The 16,188-nt window shown below is 43.6% G+C and overlaps 1 protein-coding gene across 2 annotated transcripts in view; it reads right to left on the bottom strand.

Moving 5' to 3' along the window:
* Positions 1-877: 877 nt before the first annotated feature.
* The window catches only part of LOC143290347 (pyruvate dehydrogenase (acetyl-transferring) kinase, mitochondrial-like), a 38,622-nt gene continuing 23,311 nt past the window's right edge, over positions 878-16,188 (bottom strand). Inside the window, exons 6-12 of one of the 2 annotated variants that reach the window (XR_013056368.1) lie at positions 13,647-13,733; positions 11,445-11,522; positions 10,848-10,927; positions 9,223-9,321; positions 5,861-6,085; positions 2,031-2,514; positions 878-989 (exon numbers count right to left, since the gene is read on the bottom strand). Coding sequence is in view for 1 of the 2 variants with exons in the window: in XM_076599703.1 (XP_076455818.1) it covers positions 2,212-2,514; positions 5,861-6,085; positions 9,223-9,321; positions 10,848-10,927; positions 11,445-11,522; positions 13,647-13,733 (872 nt within the window). In the remaining variant the exon portion in view is untranslated. Of the gene's footprint in view, positions 990-2,012; positions 2,515-5,860; positions 6,086-9,222; positions 9,322-10,847; positions 10,928-11,444; positions 11,523-13,646; positions 13,734-16,188 lie in introns of those variants that run through there. The other variant, XM_076599703.1, reaches the window with a different exon arrangement.

Raw genomic sequence — 16,188 nt, 5'->3', positions numbered from 1 at the left:
GTGTACATACATACAGGACAGACCTTCATTACAACAGTCTACCTGTGATTGTGTACATACATACAGGACAAACCTTCATTACAACAGTCTACCTGTGGTTGTGTACATACATACAGGACAAACCTTCATTACAACAGTCTACCTGTGGTTGTGTACATACATACAGGACAGACCATCATCAGAACAGTCTACCTGTGATTGTGTACATACATACAGGACAGACCTTCATTACAACAGTCTACCTGTGATTGTGTACATACATACAGGACAAACCTTCATTACAACAGTCTACCTGTGGTTGTGTACATACATACATACAGGACAGACCTTCATCAGAACAGTCTACCTGTGGTTGTGTACATACATACATACAGGACAGACCTTCATCAGAACAGTCTACCTGTGGTTGTGTACATACATACATACAGGACAGACCTTCATCAGGACAGTCTACCTGTGATTGTGTACATACATACAGGACAGACCTTCATTAGAACAGTCTACCTGTGATTGTGTACATACATACAGGACAGACCTTCATTACAACAGTCTACCTGTGGTTGTGTACATACATACATACAGGACAGACCTTCATCAGAACAGTCTACCTGTGATTGTGTACATACATACATACAGGACAGACCTTCATCAGAACAGTCTACCTGTGATTGTGTACATACATACAGGACAGACCTTCATCAGAACAGTCTACCTGTGGTTGTGTACATACATACAGGACAGACCTTCATCAGAACAGTCTACCTGTGGTTGTGTACATACATACAGGACAGACCTTCATCAGAACAGTCTACCTGTGGTTGTGTACATACATACAGGACAGACCTTCATCAGAACAGTCTACCTGTGATTGTGTACATACATACATACAGGACAGACCTTCATTAGGACAGTCTACCTGTGGTTGTGTACAAACGTACAGGACAGACCTTCATCAGAACAGTCTATGTGTACATACATACAGGACAGACCTTCATTAGGACAGTCTACCTGTGATTGTGTACATACATACATACAGGACAGACCTTCATCAGAACAGTCTACCTGTGATTGTGTACATACATACATACAGGACAGACCTTCATCAGGACAGTCTACCTGTGATTGTGTACATACATACAGGACAGACCTTCATTACAACAGTCTACCTGTGATTGTGTACATACATACAGGACAGACCTTCATCAGAACAGTCTACCTGTGATTGTGTACATACATACAGGACAGACCTTCATGAGAACAGTCTACCTGTGGTTGTGTACATACATACATACATACAGGACAGACCTTCATCAGAACAGTCTACCTGTGGTTGTGTACATACATACATACATACAGGACAGACCTTCATCAGAACAGTCTACCTGTGATTGTGTACATACATACAGGACAGACCTTCATCAGAACAGTCTACCTGTGGTTGTGTACATACATACAGGACAGCCTTCATCAGGACAGTCTACCTGTGGTTGTGTACATACATACAGGACAGACCTTCATCAGAACAGTCTACCTGTGGTTGTGTACATACATACAGGACAGACCTTCATCAGAACAGTCTACCTGTGATTGTGTACATATAGGACAGCCTTCATCAGGACAGTCTACCTGTGATTGTGTACATACATACAGGACAGACCTTCATCAGAACAGTCTACCTGTGATTGTGTACATACATACAGGACAGACCTTCATCAGGACAGTCTACCTGTGATTGTGTACATACATACAGGACAGACCTTCATCAGAACAGTCTACCTGTGATTGTGTACATACATACATACATACATACAGGACAGCCTTCATCAGGACAGTCTACCTGTGGTTGTGTACATACATACATACATACATACAGGACAGACCTTCATTACAACAGTCTACCTGTGATTGTGTACATACATACAGGACAGACCTTCATTACAACAGTCTACCTGTGATTGTGTACATACATACAGGACAGACCTTCATTAGGACAGTCTACCTGTGGTTGTGTACATACATACAGGACAGACCGTCCCTCACACCCAAGGCCCCATCCACTCCATTAACAGATGAAGACGAAGTCTGCTTCACCTCCTCATTCATCACGCCGCCTGAGAGACTCCAAGATGTTGAGTGAGGAGGGGGGAGGAGGGAGGGGCCAGGGGGGAGGAGGGAGGGGCCAGGGGGAAGGGGGAGGGAAGAGAACTGGGTCTATACACTGAGTGTGGGTACAGACTGAGGGGTGGGGGTGGTGCCAACAGAAGAGTGAGGCGTGGTGGCGCTGACAGGTGAGCGAGGCGTGGTGGCGCCGACAGGTGAGCGAGGCGTGGTGGTGCCGACAGGTGAGCGAGGCGTGGTGGGGGTTGTGGCAGTGGAGAACCCCCTCTGCAGGGAGTACACGGGCGACCAGGGCTGGGGGGAACTCCAGTCGTTGACCGGGGTGTCGGCAACGTACATCTTGCTGGCCGTACGGTTGTACACGGGCAGCACCTCGCTGGCCACGTCGCTCATCGCCTGCACACACAGCAACATCTGGTCTTTATAAACTGGTATGTACACACACACAGACATATACATAGCGAGAGAGAGAGAGAGACAGACAGACAGACAGAGGGAGAGAATGAGAAAGACAGACATGTATATACATAAATCTATGTGTTAAAAAAAAAAAAAATCATCCATAAAGGAAGGATCAATGAGACCTCCAAAAAATTGGAATACAAGATAGATTGATGTGTTTGTTTTTCTTTCTCTCTCTCTCTCTGTATGCGCGCGTGCACACACACACACTTCGTCTAAAATCACAAATGTGGACTGACGGTGAACAAACGAACACACATATGTATATATATATCATTTTCTATTATATTAAAAATTCTCTCTCTCTCTCCTGCTGGAGGATGCTGTGCTCTAGTGACATAAAGACGTTTGAGAACAAGGGAACACTGGCCATTAAGGAGAAGCGTGAGCGAAGGAAGCAGGGCTCAACTTCTGGAGACGTTTTCCCTTGCAACACCTGTGGGAAGTGCTGCGCATCCAGAATCGGCCTCTTCTCCCATACGAGGACACACACCGACAGATAAGCCTGTCTGCCTACTCATCCGTCGGACCGACGGGAGACTCCATGATGATGACATATATAGATATCTACATCTACATCACCGTGCCACAACAGGACCTCAAAGTCAGATCACCACTGAACACTGAATCACATGTCCACCACCCGAGTCGGCCTCCTAGTGAGTTGCTCCCCTTGCCTTGTTCCCCATGGGGATGGCGGAGGTCTGTCAGTACAGACAGCATCCCTGCCTTCTGGAAATTCTGTGCTGGACAGTTCCTCTTTTCTATCGCTCTCTTTACTTTTGCCTTTTTTTTTTCCTTCCTTCACAATGCTCTCCTCTGTCTGCCTTCCCAGTCCATTCCAAGTAGGCCTTCCCAGTCCATTCCAAGTAGGCCTTCCCAGTCCATTCCAAGTAGGCCTTGACACTTTTCTCTCTTTTCAGCAGTCTGTACTATCTGATCCGTTTTGCTCTGGCAACTAGGTAGTGAAATTCTAAACACTGGGATGGGCGCTAGCTGGCCATTCTGCAGTGTTCTTTGTCATATGGCCTGTTTTATGTACTTTTAGTTTGATTTTGAAGTATTCTTTTAATCCTTTTTTGTGATTTTTTTGGTAACCTGGGGATAATGAATTCAGCAGAAACGCTGACGTCCTCAGCACGGTTTAGTCTCATTTGCCCGAAGGAGCTAAATGGTTGGATAATGTGTCATGAGCTGTGTTTTGTGGGTTTGTCCCGATTCTTTTTAATGGATTTTTTATTTATTTATTTATTTATTTATATTATATATATATATATAGATGTGAAAGTTTTGTGCTGAAGTTGTTGAGCATTTATACGGTTTGACCGTCCTGATAAGGCCATGTGAGGTCGGCTGGACTATGAGCAGCAATGAACAATGACCAACCCTTGCAGCTCTGTCTGTCACATGCTTCAGCTGCCTTCCCCAGGGACACATCGCCACGCTGCAACACCACTTCAAACCCTGATCACCATCAACACCACTTCACCATCAACACCACTTCACCATCAACACCACTTCACCATCAACACCACTTCAAACCTTGATCACCATCAACACCACTTCAAACCCTGATCACCATCAACACCACTTCACCATCAACACCACTTCAAACCCTGATCACCATCAACACCACTTCAAACCCTGATCACCATCAACACCACTTCAAACCCTGATCACCATCAACACCACTTCACCATCAACACCACTTCAAACCTTGATCACCATCAACACCACTTCAAACCCTGATCACCATCAACACCACTTCAAACCCTGATCACCATCAACACCACTTCACCATCAACACCACTTCAAACCCTGATCACCATCAACACCACTTCACCATCAACACCACTTCAAACCCTGATCACCATCAACACCACTTCAAACCCTGATCACCATCAACACCACTTCACCATCAACACCACTTCAAACCCTGATCACCATCAACACCACTTCAAACCCTGATCACCATCAACACCACTTCACCATCAACACCACTTCAAACCCTGATCACCATCAACACCACTTCAAACCCTGATCACCATCAACACCACTTCACCATCAACACCACTTCAAACCCTGATCACCATCAACACCACTTCACCATCAACACCACTTCACCATCAACACCACTTCAAACACTGATCACCATCAACACCACTTCACCATCAACACCACTTCACCATCAACACCACTTCAAACACTGATCACCATCAACACCACTTCACCATCAACACCACTTCAAACACTGATCACCATCAACACCACTTCAAACCCTGATCACCATCAACACCACTTCACCATCAACACCACTTCAAACCCTGATCACCATCAACACCACTTCAAACCTTGATCACCATCAACACCACTTCAAACCCTGATCACCATCAACACCACTTCAAACCTTGATCACCATCAACACCACTTCACCATCAACACCACTTCAAACCCTGATCACCATCAACACCACTTCAAACCCTGATCACCATCAACACCACTTCAAACCCTGATCACCATCAACACCACTTCAAACCCTGATCACCATCAACACCACTTCAAACCTTGATCACCATCAACACCACTTCAAACCATGATCACCATCAACACCACTTCACCATCAACACCACTTCAAACCTTGATCACCATCAACACCACTTCAAACCATGATCACCATCAACACCACTTCAAACCCTGATCACCATCAACACCACTTCAAACCCTGATCACCATCAACACCACTTCAAACCATGATCACCAGGCAACACTGGATTGCAAGTCCAACATCGGAATCTATCCCCTAGGAGTTGTCTCCCTTACTTCAGGAAGATAGCGTCAGTGCTGTGCCCCTTCACAGAGTTCAGGGGCACCTATGAGTGGTTTCCCTTACGACGGGCGCAATAGCCGAGTGGTTAAAGCGTTGGACTGTCAATCTGAGGGTCCCGGGTTCAAAATTTCGGTAACGGCGCCTGGCAGGTAAAGGGTGGAGATTCTGCTGATTTCCCAGATCAACATACGTGCAGACCTGCTTGTGCCTGAACCTCTTCTTGTGTATACGCAAGCAGATCAAATACTCACATTAAAGATCCTGTAATCCATGTCAGCGTTCCATGGGTTATAGAAACAACACTCCCAGCATGCACACCCCTGAAAATGGAGTATGGCTGCCTACATGGTAGGGGTTAAAATGATCATACACGTAAAAGCCCACTCGTGTACATACAAGTATGACGTGGGAGTTACAGCCCACAAACGAAGAGGAATAAGTTGCCTCCCTTACCTTGAGGTAGATGTGAGCGTCTGTGCCGTGCCCCTCGACAGAGTTGAGGATAAGGTCTCCGTGCAGGTAGCGGGCGTACAGGCGGGAAATCGGCAGACCGTAGCCGTAGCCAGCCAGCGGAGCGGAGCCGCCGTCACACACCAGGGGCTCAGGGGCCGTGGAGTACATGTACTGGAAGAGTAGCTCCCCTTTGGAACGAGGGATGCCTCCGCCCAGGTCAGACATCTGTTGGAACAGCGGCGATGGTCATGACCTTATTTGGGTTTGTTTTTGTTTTGCCTTCATGTCGTCTTGTTCCTCGTCTACAACCACTTTTGTGAACAGATGTTAAGCTATTGACCAAGGACCAACCAGTGATCGTGATTACTTTTTTTCTTTTTTTTGCTCTTCCCTGTTTGATACCATTCTCAGTAAGAAGACGTTAAATCAATTAACAATAATGACAGTGACGCCTTCTTTGTGCTTTGAGGCTGACAATCTGTCTCTTCAACTCCATGACAAATTCTTTCACTGTTATGTCCACGACAAATTCGTTTATCATTATTATTATTACTATCATTATCATCATTAGTAGTATTGTATTGTATGGCATTACATTGCATTGCATTGTATTGCATTGCAATTCATTGTTATGTATTTCTTTTTAGTGACAACAGACTACTCTATTTGAAATGCGGGTTGCTTTCCCCGAGGAGAGCAAGTCACCACACTGCAACACCCTCTCTTTCCTTTTCCTTCCTCTGCTGGCAAGTCTACCTGCTTGTTGATTCTGCTACACACTTCTGCCAGCACATGGCACACAACAGAGGTGGAACAGACAGACAGGTGGAACAGACAGACAGATGGAACAAACAGACGGAACAGACAGACAGGTGGAACAGACAGGTGGAACAGACAGTTTCAGTTTCAGTAGCTCAAGGAGGCGTCACTGCGTTCGGACAAAACCATATACGCTACACCACATCTGCCAAGCAGATGCCTGACCAGCAGCGTAACCCAACGCGCTTAGTCAGGCCTTGAGAAAAAACAAAAAAAAACAGGGGAATAAATAATAGATAAGCTTACATAAATAAATAATAATTATAATATAGAAAAAGGTAGTAGTAATAATAATAGTAATACTAATAAAATGATAATAAAAAATAAATAAATAAATAAGACAACAATGGTGATAAATAAGCGAATAAATGTAAAACAATAAGACACACATTCACACATACACCCACACATGCATAACAGAAATGCACCAAACATGCAGTTTCACAGATATGAAAGCACAGTCAAATACATATAAACGTACATGAGCTCCAACACACACACACACACACACACATTACCTTGCACCTCCTCTACCCCCCTCCTCCACACACTCATTTCTAGTCTACGTATCGCAGCTTCCACGGCACACACACACACACAAACACACACTCACAGAGATGAACACTTACTTGTACAAGCACACACACATATGCCCATATCTCCCACCCCCAACCCCACACACATATATACAAAGAGATATATACGTTCCAATATCCTGTTGCTCCCACAGTGCAGGCATGCATACACTCACATACCTCATCCTCTATCCCACCTCCCCCCGCACTCCCACCTCCCCTCACACACACACACACACACACGTACACAGATCTCTCCTGACACTTGTGTACACTTACATTCTCGCGCATTCACAGACGCACTCAAAAGCACAGACATACACACAAACACACATATACACACACGCATAGAGGCTGCCACTGACTGGCCGCAAGAGGGATGGGAAAAGATCTCTGATGCCAAGAACGTGGCATCTAGTGTGTTGCTCAGTCTATTGTATTTGGAAAGGCCCACAGAGACTCTGTTCCGTTTTGAAGAAATTTGCGCAATGTTGGTTTGGAAATGATGCCGATATTTGTTTGATTTGCAAAGCATCGTGCTCTACCTTTCATGTTAGACTTACGGCCTCTCCCTCTCTCTGCTTTTATTTCTTTGAGGCGATCGATGGTGTGATGGCCTTGTACCTGTTCTTTTTGGTATTCTTTGACTTTTCTGAGGATTTCCGATTTTCCTAGATGTAGGCCGCTCGTTGGTGTTGCGTTACCAGCAATTCTGTCAGCTCGCTCATTTCCCTTAACATCTGCATGTCCCGGGCAGTATGACCATGTGAGTTTTTTAATCTGAAAGTTGCGCATTGCCTTATGCCACTCTGGGCTTCCCATTCTGTTTTCAATTTTCTGTATGAGGTTCATTGAGTCGGTTAGAATCATGGCATGTTGGTTTCCGGGCGTATGGATGGACGATAGCCACTGGAGGGCATGTGTCACAGCTTCAACTTCCATCGTTAGGCTGGAGGTTGTGACTTTGTAGGCAGCATTCTCTTCCCAAATTGTTTTTCCATTTTGTTTCACAGTGCATCCCCAACCAGACTGGTCTTTGGTGACTGAGCCATCTGTGTATATGATGATGTCCTCTTCTTTACTGTTTTCTTCTATGAGTAGCTTCACTTCCGCATCAGTTTTGCCCTCTGGCCATTCCCGACAATGTCTTCCTAGAGTGGGTGAAAAGACTGTGTTGAATACATGGTTGAGGTTTTCGGGGGTGTTCTCCCATTCTTTTGTTTCTTTCAGGCCTTGTAGTCCGCATACTAGCTGGATTGTGTCTTCTGCTTGTCCCATCCATGATCTTCCTCGTCCTAGACGGCTGCCTTTTGGTTCTTTGACTGCGTCATGCAGTGGGTTTTGAGGGTTTTCTAATGCTTTGAAGTAGGTCTTGACCTGTTCTAACTTGTTTCTGGCCTGCACTGAAGGAAGGTCAAGCAGGTATCGCATGGTTTCTGTGGGCGTGTCTTTTGTTGTTCCAAGGATCAGCCTCATAGCTTCATTTTGTACTCTTTCTAATTTTAGGAGGTTGCTTTGAGACGGTGTTGTTAGCCCAAGTCCGTAGTTGATCACACTGAGGACGAGTAATTGGTATAGCAGGAAGAGGTGGCGTTGTTCAATTCCTTTGGTTGCCACTGCTTTTAAGACTGAAAGGCCCTTTTTACATTTGAGAACAGTATTTTCCGTATGTTTTCTGAAGGTCAGCATCTTGTCGAAGTGTATTCCTAGGTAGGAACAGACAGACAGGTGGAACAGACAGACAGACAGGTGGAACAAACAGACAGGTGGAACAGACAGACAGACAGGTGGAACAGACAGACAGGTGGAACAGACAGACAGACAGGTGGAACAGACAGACAGGTGGAACAGACAGACAGGTGGAACAGAGTGGAACAGACAGGTGGAACAGACAGACAGGTGGAACAGACAGACAGACAGACAGGTGGAACAGACAGACAGGTGGAAGAGACAGGAGAAGACCCTGACCTTGATACACAGGTCCTCAGACCCCTTACAGATGAGCACTCTGATGGGAGGCAGGCTGGATGCTCCCGAGTGATGCTCCACTGTGGCTCGCATGGCGTTCTGTCAACATGTGTCAACATGACGTCAACATTACACCAATAGTCTGTCAACGTGTTGACATTACATCAACATTCAGTCAACATTACACCACCATTCTGTCAATGTGTCAACATTCTGTTAACATGTCAACATTATGACAACATCACATCAACATTCTGTCAGAACATAAAAAATCTGTTTTGTCAACATTCAGTCAGCACATAAACATTCTGTTCTGTCAACATTCAGTCAGCACATAAACATTCTGTTCTGTCAACACTCTGTCAACATTCAGTCAGCACATAAACATTCTGTTCTGTCAAAACTCTGTCAGCATCATATCAACATTTGGTCAGCACATAAACATTCTGTTCTGTCAACATTACGTCAACATTCAGTCAGCACATAAACATTCTGTTCTGTCAGCACATCAACATTCAGTCAGCACATAAACATTCTGTTCTGTCAGCACATCAACATTACGTCAACATTCAGTCGGCACATAAACATTCTGTTCTGTCAGCACATCAACATTACGTCAACATTCAGTCAGCACATAGACATTCTGTTCTGTCAGCACATCAACATTACGTCAACATTCAGTCAGCACATCAACATTCTGTTCTGTCAGCACATCAACATTACGTCAACATTCAGTCAGCACATCAACATTCAGTCAGCACATCAACATTACGTCAACATTCAGTCAGCACATAAACATTCTGTTCTGTCAGCACATCAACATTCAGTCAGCACATAAACATTCTGTTCTGTCAGCACATCAACATTACGTCAACATTCAGTCAGCACATAAACATTCTGTTCTGTCAGCACATCAACATTCAGTCAGCACATAAACATTCTGTTCAGTCAGCACATCAACATTACGTCAACATTCAGTCAGCACATAAACATTCTGTTCTGTCAGCACATCAACATTCAGTCAGCACATCAACATTACGTCAACATTCAGTCAGCACATAAACATTCTGTTCTGTCAGCACATCAACATTCAGTCAGCACATAAACATTCTGTTCAGTCAGCACATCAACATTACGTCAACATTCAGTCAGCACATAAGCATTGTTGACTGTTGTCTGATGAATGATAAAATGCTGTTGTTGTTGTTGCTGTTTTAATTGAGAGAAAAAGGAACTGGTCCATCTGGCCTGTTTTCATCCTGCCCTCATAAAAAGGAAAATATATCAAACATGATATACAAAAATATCACATTACACTGATAATTTTCATATGTATGTTAAAAACAACAACAACAAAACAAATACCACCAACAGCATTAATGCATGCATGAATATTCCTGACAATAGAGAGAGACAGAGACACAGACAGACAGAGAGAAACAGAGAGAGAGAGAGGAGACAGACAGGGCTGGAGTGAGTGAGAGAGAGAGAGAGAGAAAGACGGAGATAGAGAGCCAGACAGAGATGGAGTGAGAGGGAGAGACAGACAGACAGACAGATATGGAGTGAGAGGGACAGACAGACAGACAGCCAAGCAATGCAGTGATGTGGTATCAGTGACTGACCTTGAAGAGTTCAAACAGCATGTGGTAGAGGTGGGACGGTATGTACATAATGTCTACGTCAGGGGTGGTCCTGTTGTCAGCTGCCCAAACACAACACTTCCACTTTCAACCACATGTCAGAGGGTGGGGACACATCTATATATATATGTGTGTGTGTGTGTGTGTGTTGAGTGATGGCCTAGAGGTAACGCGTCCGCCTAGGAAGCGAGAGAATCTGAACGCGCTGGTTCGAATCACGGCTCAGCCGCCGATATTTTCTCCCCCTCCACTAGACCTTGAGTGGTGGTCTGGACGCTAGTCATTCGGATGAGACGATAAACCGAGGTCCCATGTGCAGCATGCACTTAGCGCACGTAAAAGAACCCACGGCAACAAAAGGGTTGTTCCTGGCAAAATTCTGTAGAAAAATCCACATCGATAGGAAAAACAAATAAAACTGCACACAGGAAAAAATACCAAAAAAATGGGTGGCGCTGTAGTGTAGCGACGCGCTCTCCCTGGGGAGAGCAGCCCGAATTTCACACAGAGAAATGTGTTGTGATAAAAAGAAATACAAATACAAAATGCCCACACAGCGATGACGTGTGGAGTACTCACCATCCCGGCACTCTATATGCAGATCGGGGGCCACTTCGTAATACTGCTCACACAGAAACTTGGCGTTGTCGTATGCTTCTGCACACACACACACACTGACACGCTATACATTTAAGAACTTGGTGTTGTTGTACACTTGTATACAACACAAACACACATACAATGACTCACTACTCAACACTGTACAGCAAATTAAAAACAATCAACAGAAAAAAAAAATGTTCCCGATTCTTTCCCCCAAGCTAACAAATATTTTAACTCTAAATTCTACACAGACTGAGCAAGATGCGAGTGATCTGTTGTTTTTTTTAACATAATGTTAACTGACTTTAACTTTCTTTGTATTTGTATTTAATGGGCACAACAGCTGAATGGTTAAAATATTGGACTTTCAATCTGAGGGTCCTGGGTTCGAATCTTGGTGATGGCGCCTGATGGGTGAAGGGTGGAGATTTTTCCAATCTCCCAGGTCGACATATGTGCAGACCTGCTAGTGTCTGAACCCCTTTCGTGTGTATACGCAAGCAGAAGATCAAATACGCACGTTAAAGATCCTGTAATCCATGTCATTGTTCGGTGGGTTATGGAAACAAGAACATACCCAGCATGAGCATCCCCAAAAGCGGAGTATGGCTGCCTACATGGCAAGGTAAAAACGGTCTTACACGTAAAAGCCCACTTGTGTACATACGAGTGAACATGGGAGGTGCAGCCCACGAACGCAGAAGAAGAAGTATTTGTTTGTTTTTTTATCACAACAGATTTCTCTGTGTGAGATTCGGGCTGCTCTCCACAGGGAGAGCATGTTGTTACACTGCAGCGCCACCCATTTTTTTGTATTTTTTCCTGTGTGCAGCTTTATTTGTTTTTCCTATCGAAGTGGATTTTTCTACAGAATTTTGCCAGGAACAACTCTTTTGTTGCCGTGGAGGGGGAGAAAATATTGGTGGCTGAGCCGTGGTTCGAACCAGTGCGCTCAGATTCTCTGGCTTCCTAGGCGGATGCGTTACCTCTAGGCCATCACTCCACTTTATACTGGTTTCTCTGCAAGACTTTAAGAACTGACAGGTGTCCACTGCTGAAATGGCCCCTTGATTGATTGATGTGGATACTTATATAGCGCCTATCCTCGGTCAGAGACCAAGCTCTAAGCGCTTTACATACACGGGGACATTTGCACCACAGGCTGCCTACCTGGGTAGAGCCGACTGACGGCTGCCACTGGGCGCTCATCATTCGTTTCCTGTGTCAATCAATCACATTTCAGACGCACACAGACAGACATGTAACATTTTACGTGTATGACCGTTTTTATTTATTTACCCCACCATGTAGGCAGCCATACTCCGTTTTCAGGGGAGTGCATGCTGGGTATATTCTTGTTTCCATAACCCACCGAACGCCGACATGGATTACAGGATCTTTAACGTGCGTATTTGATCTTCTGCGTGCACATACACACGAAGGGGGTTCAGGCACTAGCAGGTCTGCACATATGTTGACCTGGGAGATCGGAAAAATCTCCACCATTTACCCACCAGGCGCCGTCACCGTGATTCCAACCCGGACCCTCAGAATGACAGTCCAACGCTTTAACCACTCGGCTATTGCGCCCGTCAACACTGCATCTAAATGTCCACAGAGAAATGTGCTATGTAAACACCATTCATCATTATTATTCATTATCATCATTCTACTGGAGTGATGGCCTAGAGGTAACGCGTCCCCCTACGAAGCAGGAGAATCTGAGCGCGCTTGTTCGAATCACGGCTCAGCCGCCAATATTTTCTGACCCTCCACCAGACCTTGAGTGGTGGTCTGGATGCTAATCATTCGGATGAGACGATCAACCGAGGTCTCGTGTGCAGCATGCACTTAGTGCATGTTAAAGAACCCACGGCAACAAAAGGGTTGTTCCTGGCAGACTTCTGTAGAAAAATCCACCTCAATAGGAAAAACAAATAAAATTGCACGCTGGAAAAAATACCAGAAAAAAATGGGTGGCGCTGTAGTGTAGCGACACACTCTCCCTGGGGAGAGCAGCCCGAATTTCACACAGAGAAATCTGTTGTGATAAAAAGAAATACAAAAACAAATTATTGTGGTTGTTGTTATGATTAGATTTGACTCACAACATTCATGCACTCACACATCACCCAAGACAACTTGCAGACAGTGAAAAAAAGCAGAACCATTTCCGACCTTCCACAGATTTCCTGATGTTGCACTCTGGGTCGATGCAGCCGATGAGGTGTGACTGGGGCAACTTGTGTGAGCCAAACAGGAGAGCTGCAACACCAACCATCGTCGTCCGGTCACTTCTACAGCTCTGACTACACACATTATCTACAGTGAAATGCAGTTTGTGTCTACCTGATTTATCCACTCTGAATCACATCTGTGTCTACCAATCAGTATCACTATCAGTAGCTCAAGGAGGCGTCACTGCGTTCGGACAAATTCGTGTGTCTACCAAGTTATCTACAATGAAATACATCTGTGTCTACCAAGTTATCTACAATGAAATACATCTGTGTCTACCCAGTTATCTACAATGAAATACATCTGTGTCTACCAAGTTATCTACAATGAAATACATCTGTGTCTACCAAGTTATCTACAATGAAATACATCTGTGTCTACCCAGTTATCTACAATGAAATACATCTGTGTCTACCAAGTTATCGACAATGAAATACATCTGTGTCTACCAAGTTATCTACAATGAAATACATCTGTGTCTACCAAGTTATCCACAATAAATCACATCTGTGTCTACCAAGTTATCTACAATAAATCACATCTGTGTCTACCCAGTTATCTACAATAAATCACATCTGTGTCTACCAAGTTATCTACAATAAATCACATCTGTGTCTACCCAGTTATCGACAATGAAATACATCTGTGTCTACCAAGTTATCTACAATGAAATACATCTGTGTCTACCAAGTTATCTACAATGAAATACATCTGTGTCTACCAAGTTATCTACAATAAATCACATCTTTGTCTACCCAGTTATCTACAATAAATCACATCTGTGTCTACAATAAATTACATCTGTGTCTACCCAGTTATCTACAATAAATCACATCTGTGTCTACCCAGTTATCTACAATAAATCACATCTGTGTCTACCAAGTTATCTACAATAAATCACATCTGTGTCTACCAAGTTATCTACAATAAATCACATCTGTGTCTACCCAGTTATCTACAATAAAATACATCTGTGTCTACCCAGTTATCTACAATAAATTACATCTGTGTCTACCAAGTTATCTACAATGAAATACATCTGTGTCTTACAAGTTATCTACAATAAATCACATCTGTGTCTACCAAGTTATCTACAATAAATCACATCTTTGTCTACCAAGTTATATATCTGTATCTATCTGTTATCTACAATAAAATACATCTGTATCTATCTGTTATCTACAATAAAATACATCTGTATCTATCTGTTATCTACAATAAAATACATCTGTATCTATCTGTTATCTACAATGAAATACATCTGTATCTATCTGTTATCTACAATAAAATACATCTATCTCTATCAAGTTATCTACAATAAAATACATCTGTATCTATCTGTTATCTACAATAAAATACATCTATCTCTATCAAGTTATCTACAATAAAATACATCTGTATCTATCTGTTATCTACAATAAAATACATCTATCTCTATCAAGTTATCTACAATGAAATACATCTGTATCTATCTGTTATCTACAATAAAATACATCTGTATCTATCAAGTTATCTACAATAAAATACATCTGTATCTATCTTGTTATCTACAATAAAATACATCTGTATCTATCTGTTATCTACAATAAAATACATCTGTATCTATCTGTTATCTACAATAAAATACATCTGTATCTATCTGTTATCTACAATGAAATACATCTGTATCTATCTGTTATCTACAATAAAATACATCTGTATCTATCTGTTATCTACAATGAAATACATCTGTATCTATCTGTTATCTACAATAAAATACATCTGTATCTATCTGTTATCTACAATAAAATACATCTATCTCTATCAAGTTATCTACAATGAAATACAGCTCTCTCCCCTCCGTTTTAACTGTACAAAGCAAACATAGGGGAGTTGTGTTCTGACAGCCCGACTCTAACTGTGACAGACTTATCCTCTGGATTCAGGTCAGGTCAGGCTGGCTTAGAATGACTCCCATAACCATTTCAAGGGGGAGGCGGAGGGGGCGTGGGGAGGACGGGGGAGGGGGGGGGGGGCACAATCAAACTAGGGGAGTCACTTCTGAACGGCTGAAGCCATTCCAGGCTGCCTTACAAGGACCAGAAATTATTCTGTGCCAGTCAAATCTGACCCCAGGGTAAAAAAACAACAACAACAGGCTACAAACATGCTGCAACACTGGTATTGATGCCAAAAAAAATTATGACAGTTGTCTCAGATCCTCAAGTATCCTGCTGATGACAAAGAGGGGGAGGGGGGGGGGTGCAGGGGGGGGGAGGGGGGGGCTGCCTCTGGGTGACGGGGCCTGAATCATGGCCACGTCGTTTAACTGTCATCGACAGGCTGTTATACATTGTCAGACTATTTGTCTAGTCATTTAACTGTCCTTCACAGACATGGACTCATTGTCAGACTATTTGTCTAGTCATTTGACTATCACTGACAGGATCTTATTCATGCTTACAGTATTTGCCTTGTCACTCTCAACTTCCGCCATCGGCCG

This window comes from Babylonia areolata, chromosome 15 (genome assembly GCF_041734735.1).
Source record: "Babylonia areolata isolate BAREFJ2019XMU chromosome 15, ASM4173473v1, whole genome shotgun sequence".
NCBI classification, from domain to species: Eukaryota; Metazoa; Mollusca; class Gastropoda; order Neogastropoda; family Buccinidae; genus Babylonia; species Babylonia areolata.
Note: the sequence above shows the minus strand (reverse complement) of the source record. Positions and strands in the feature narration are given on the sequence as shown.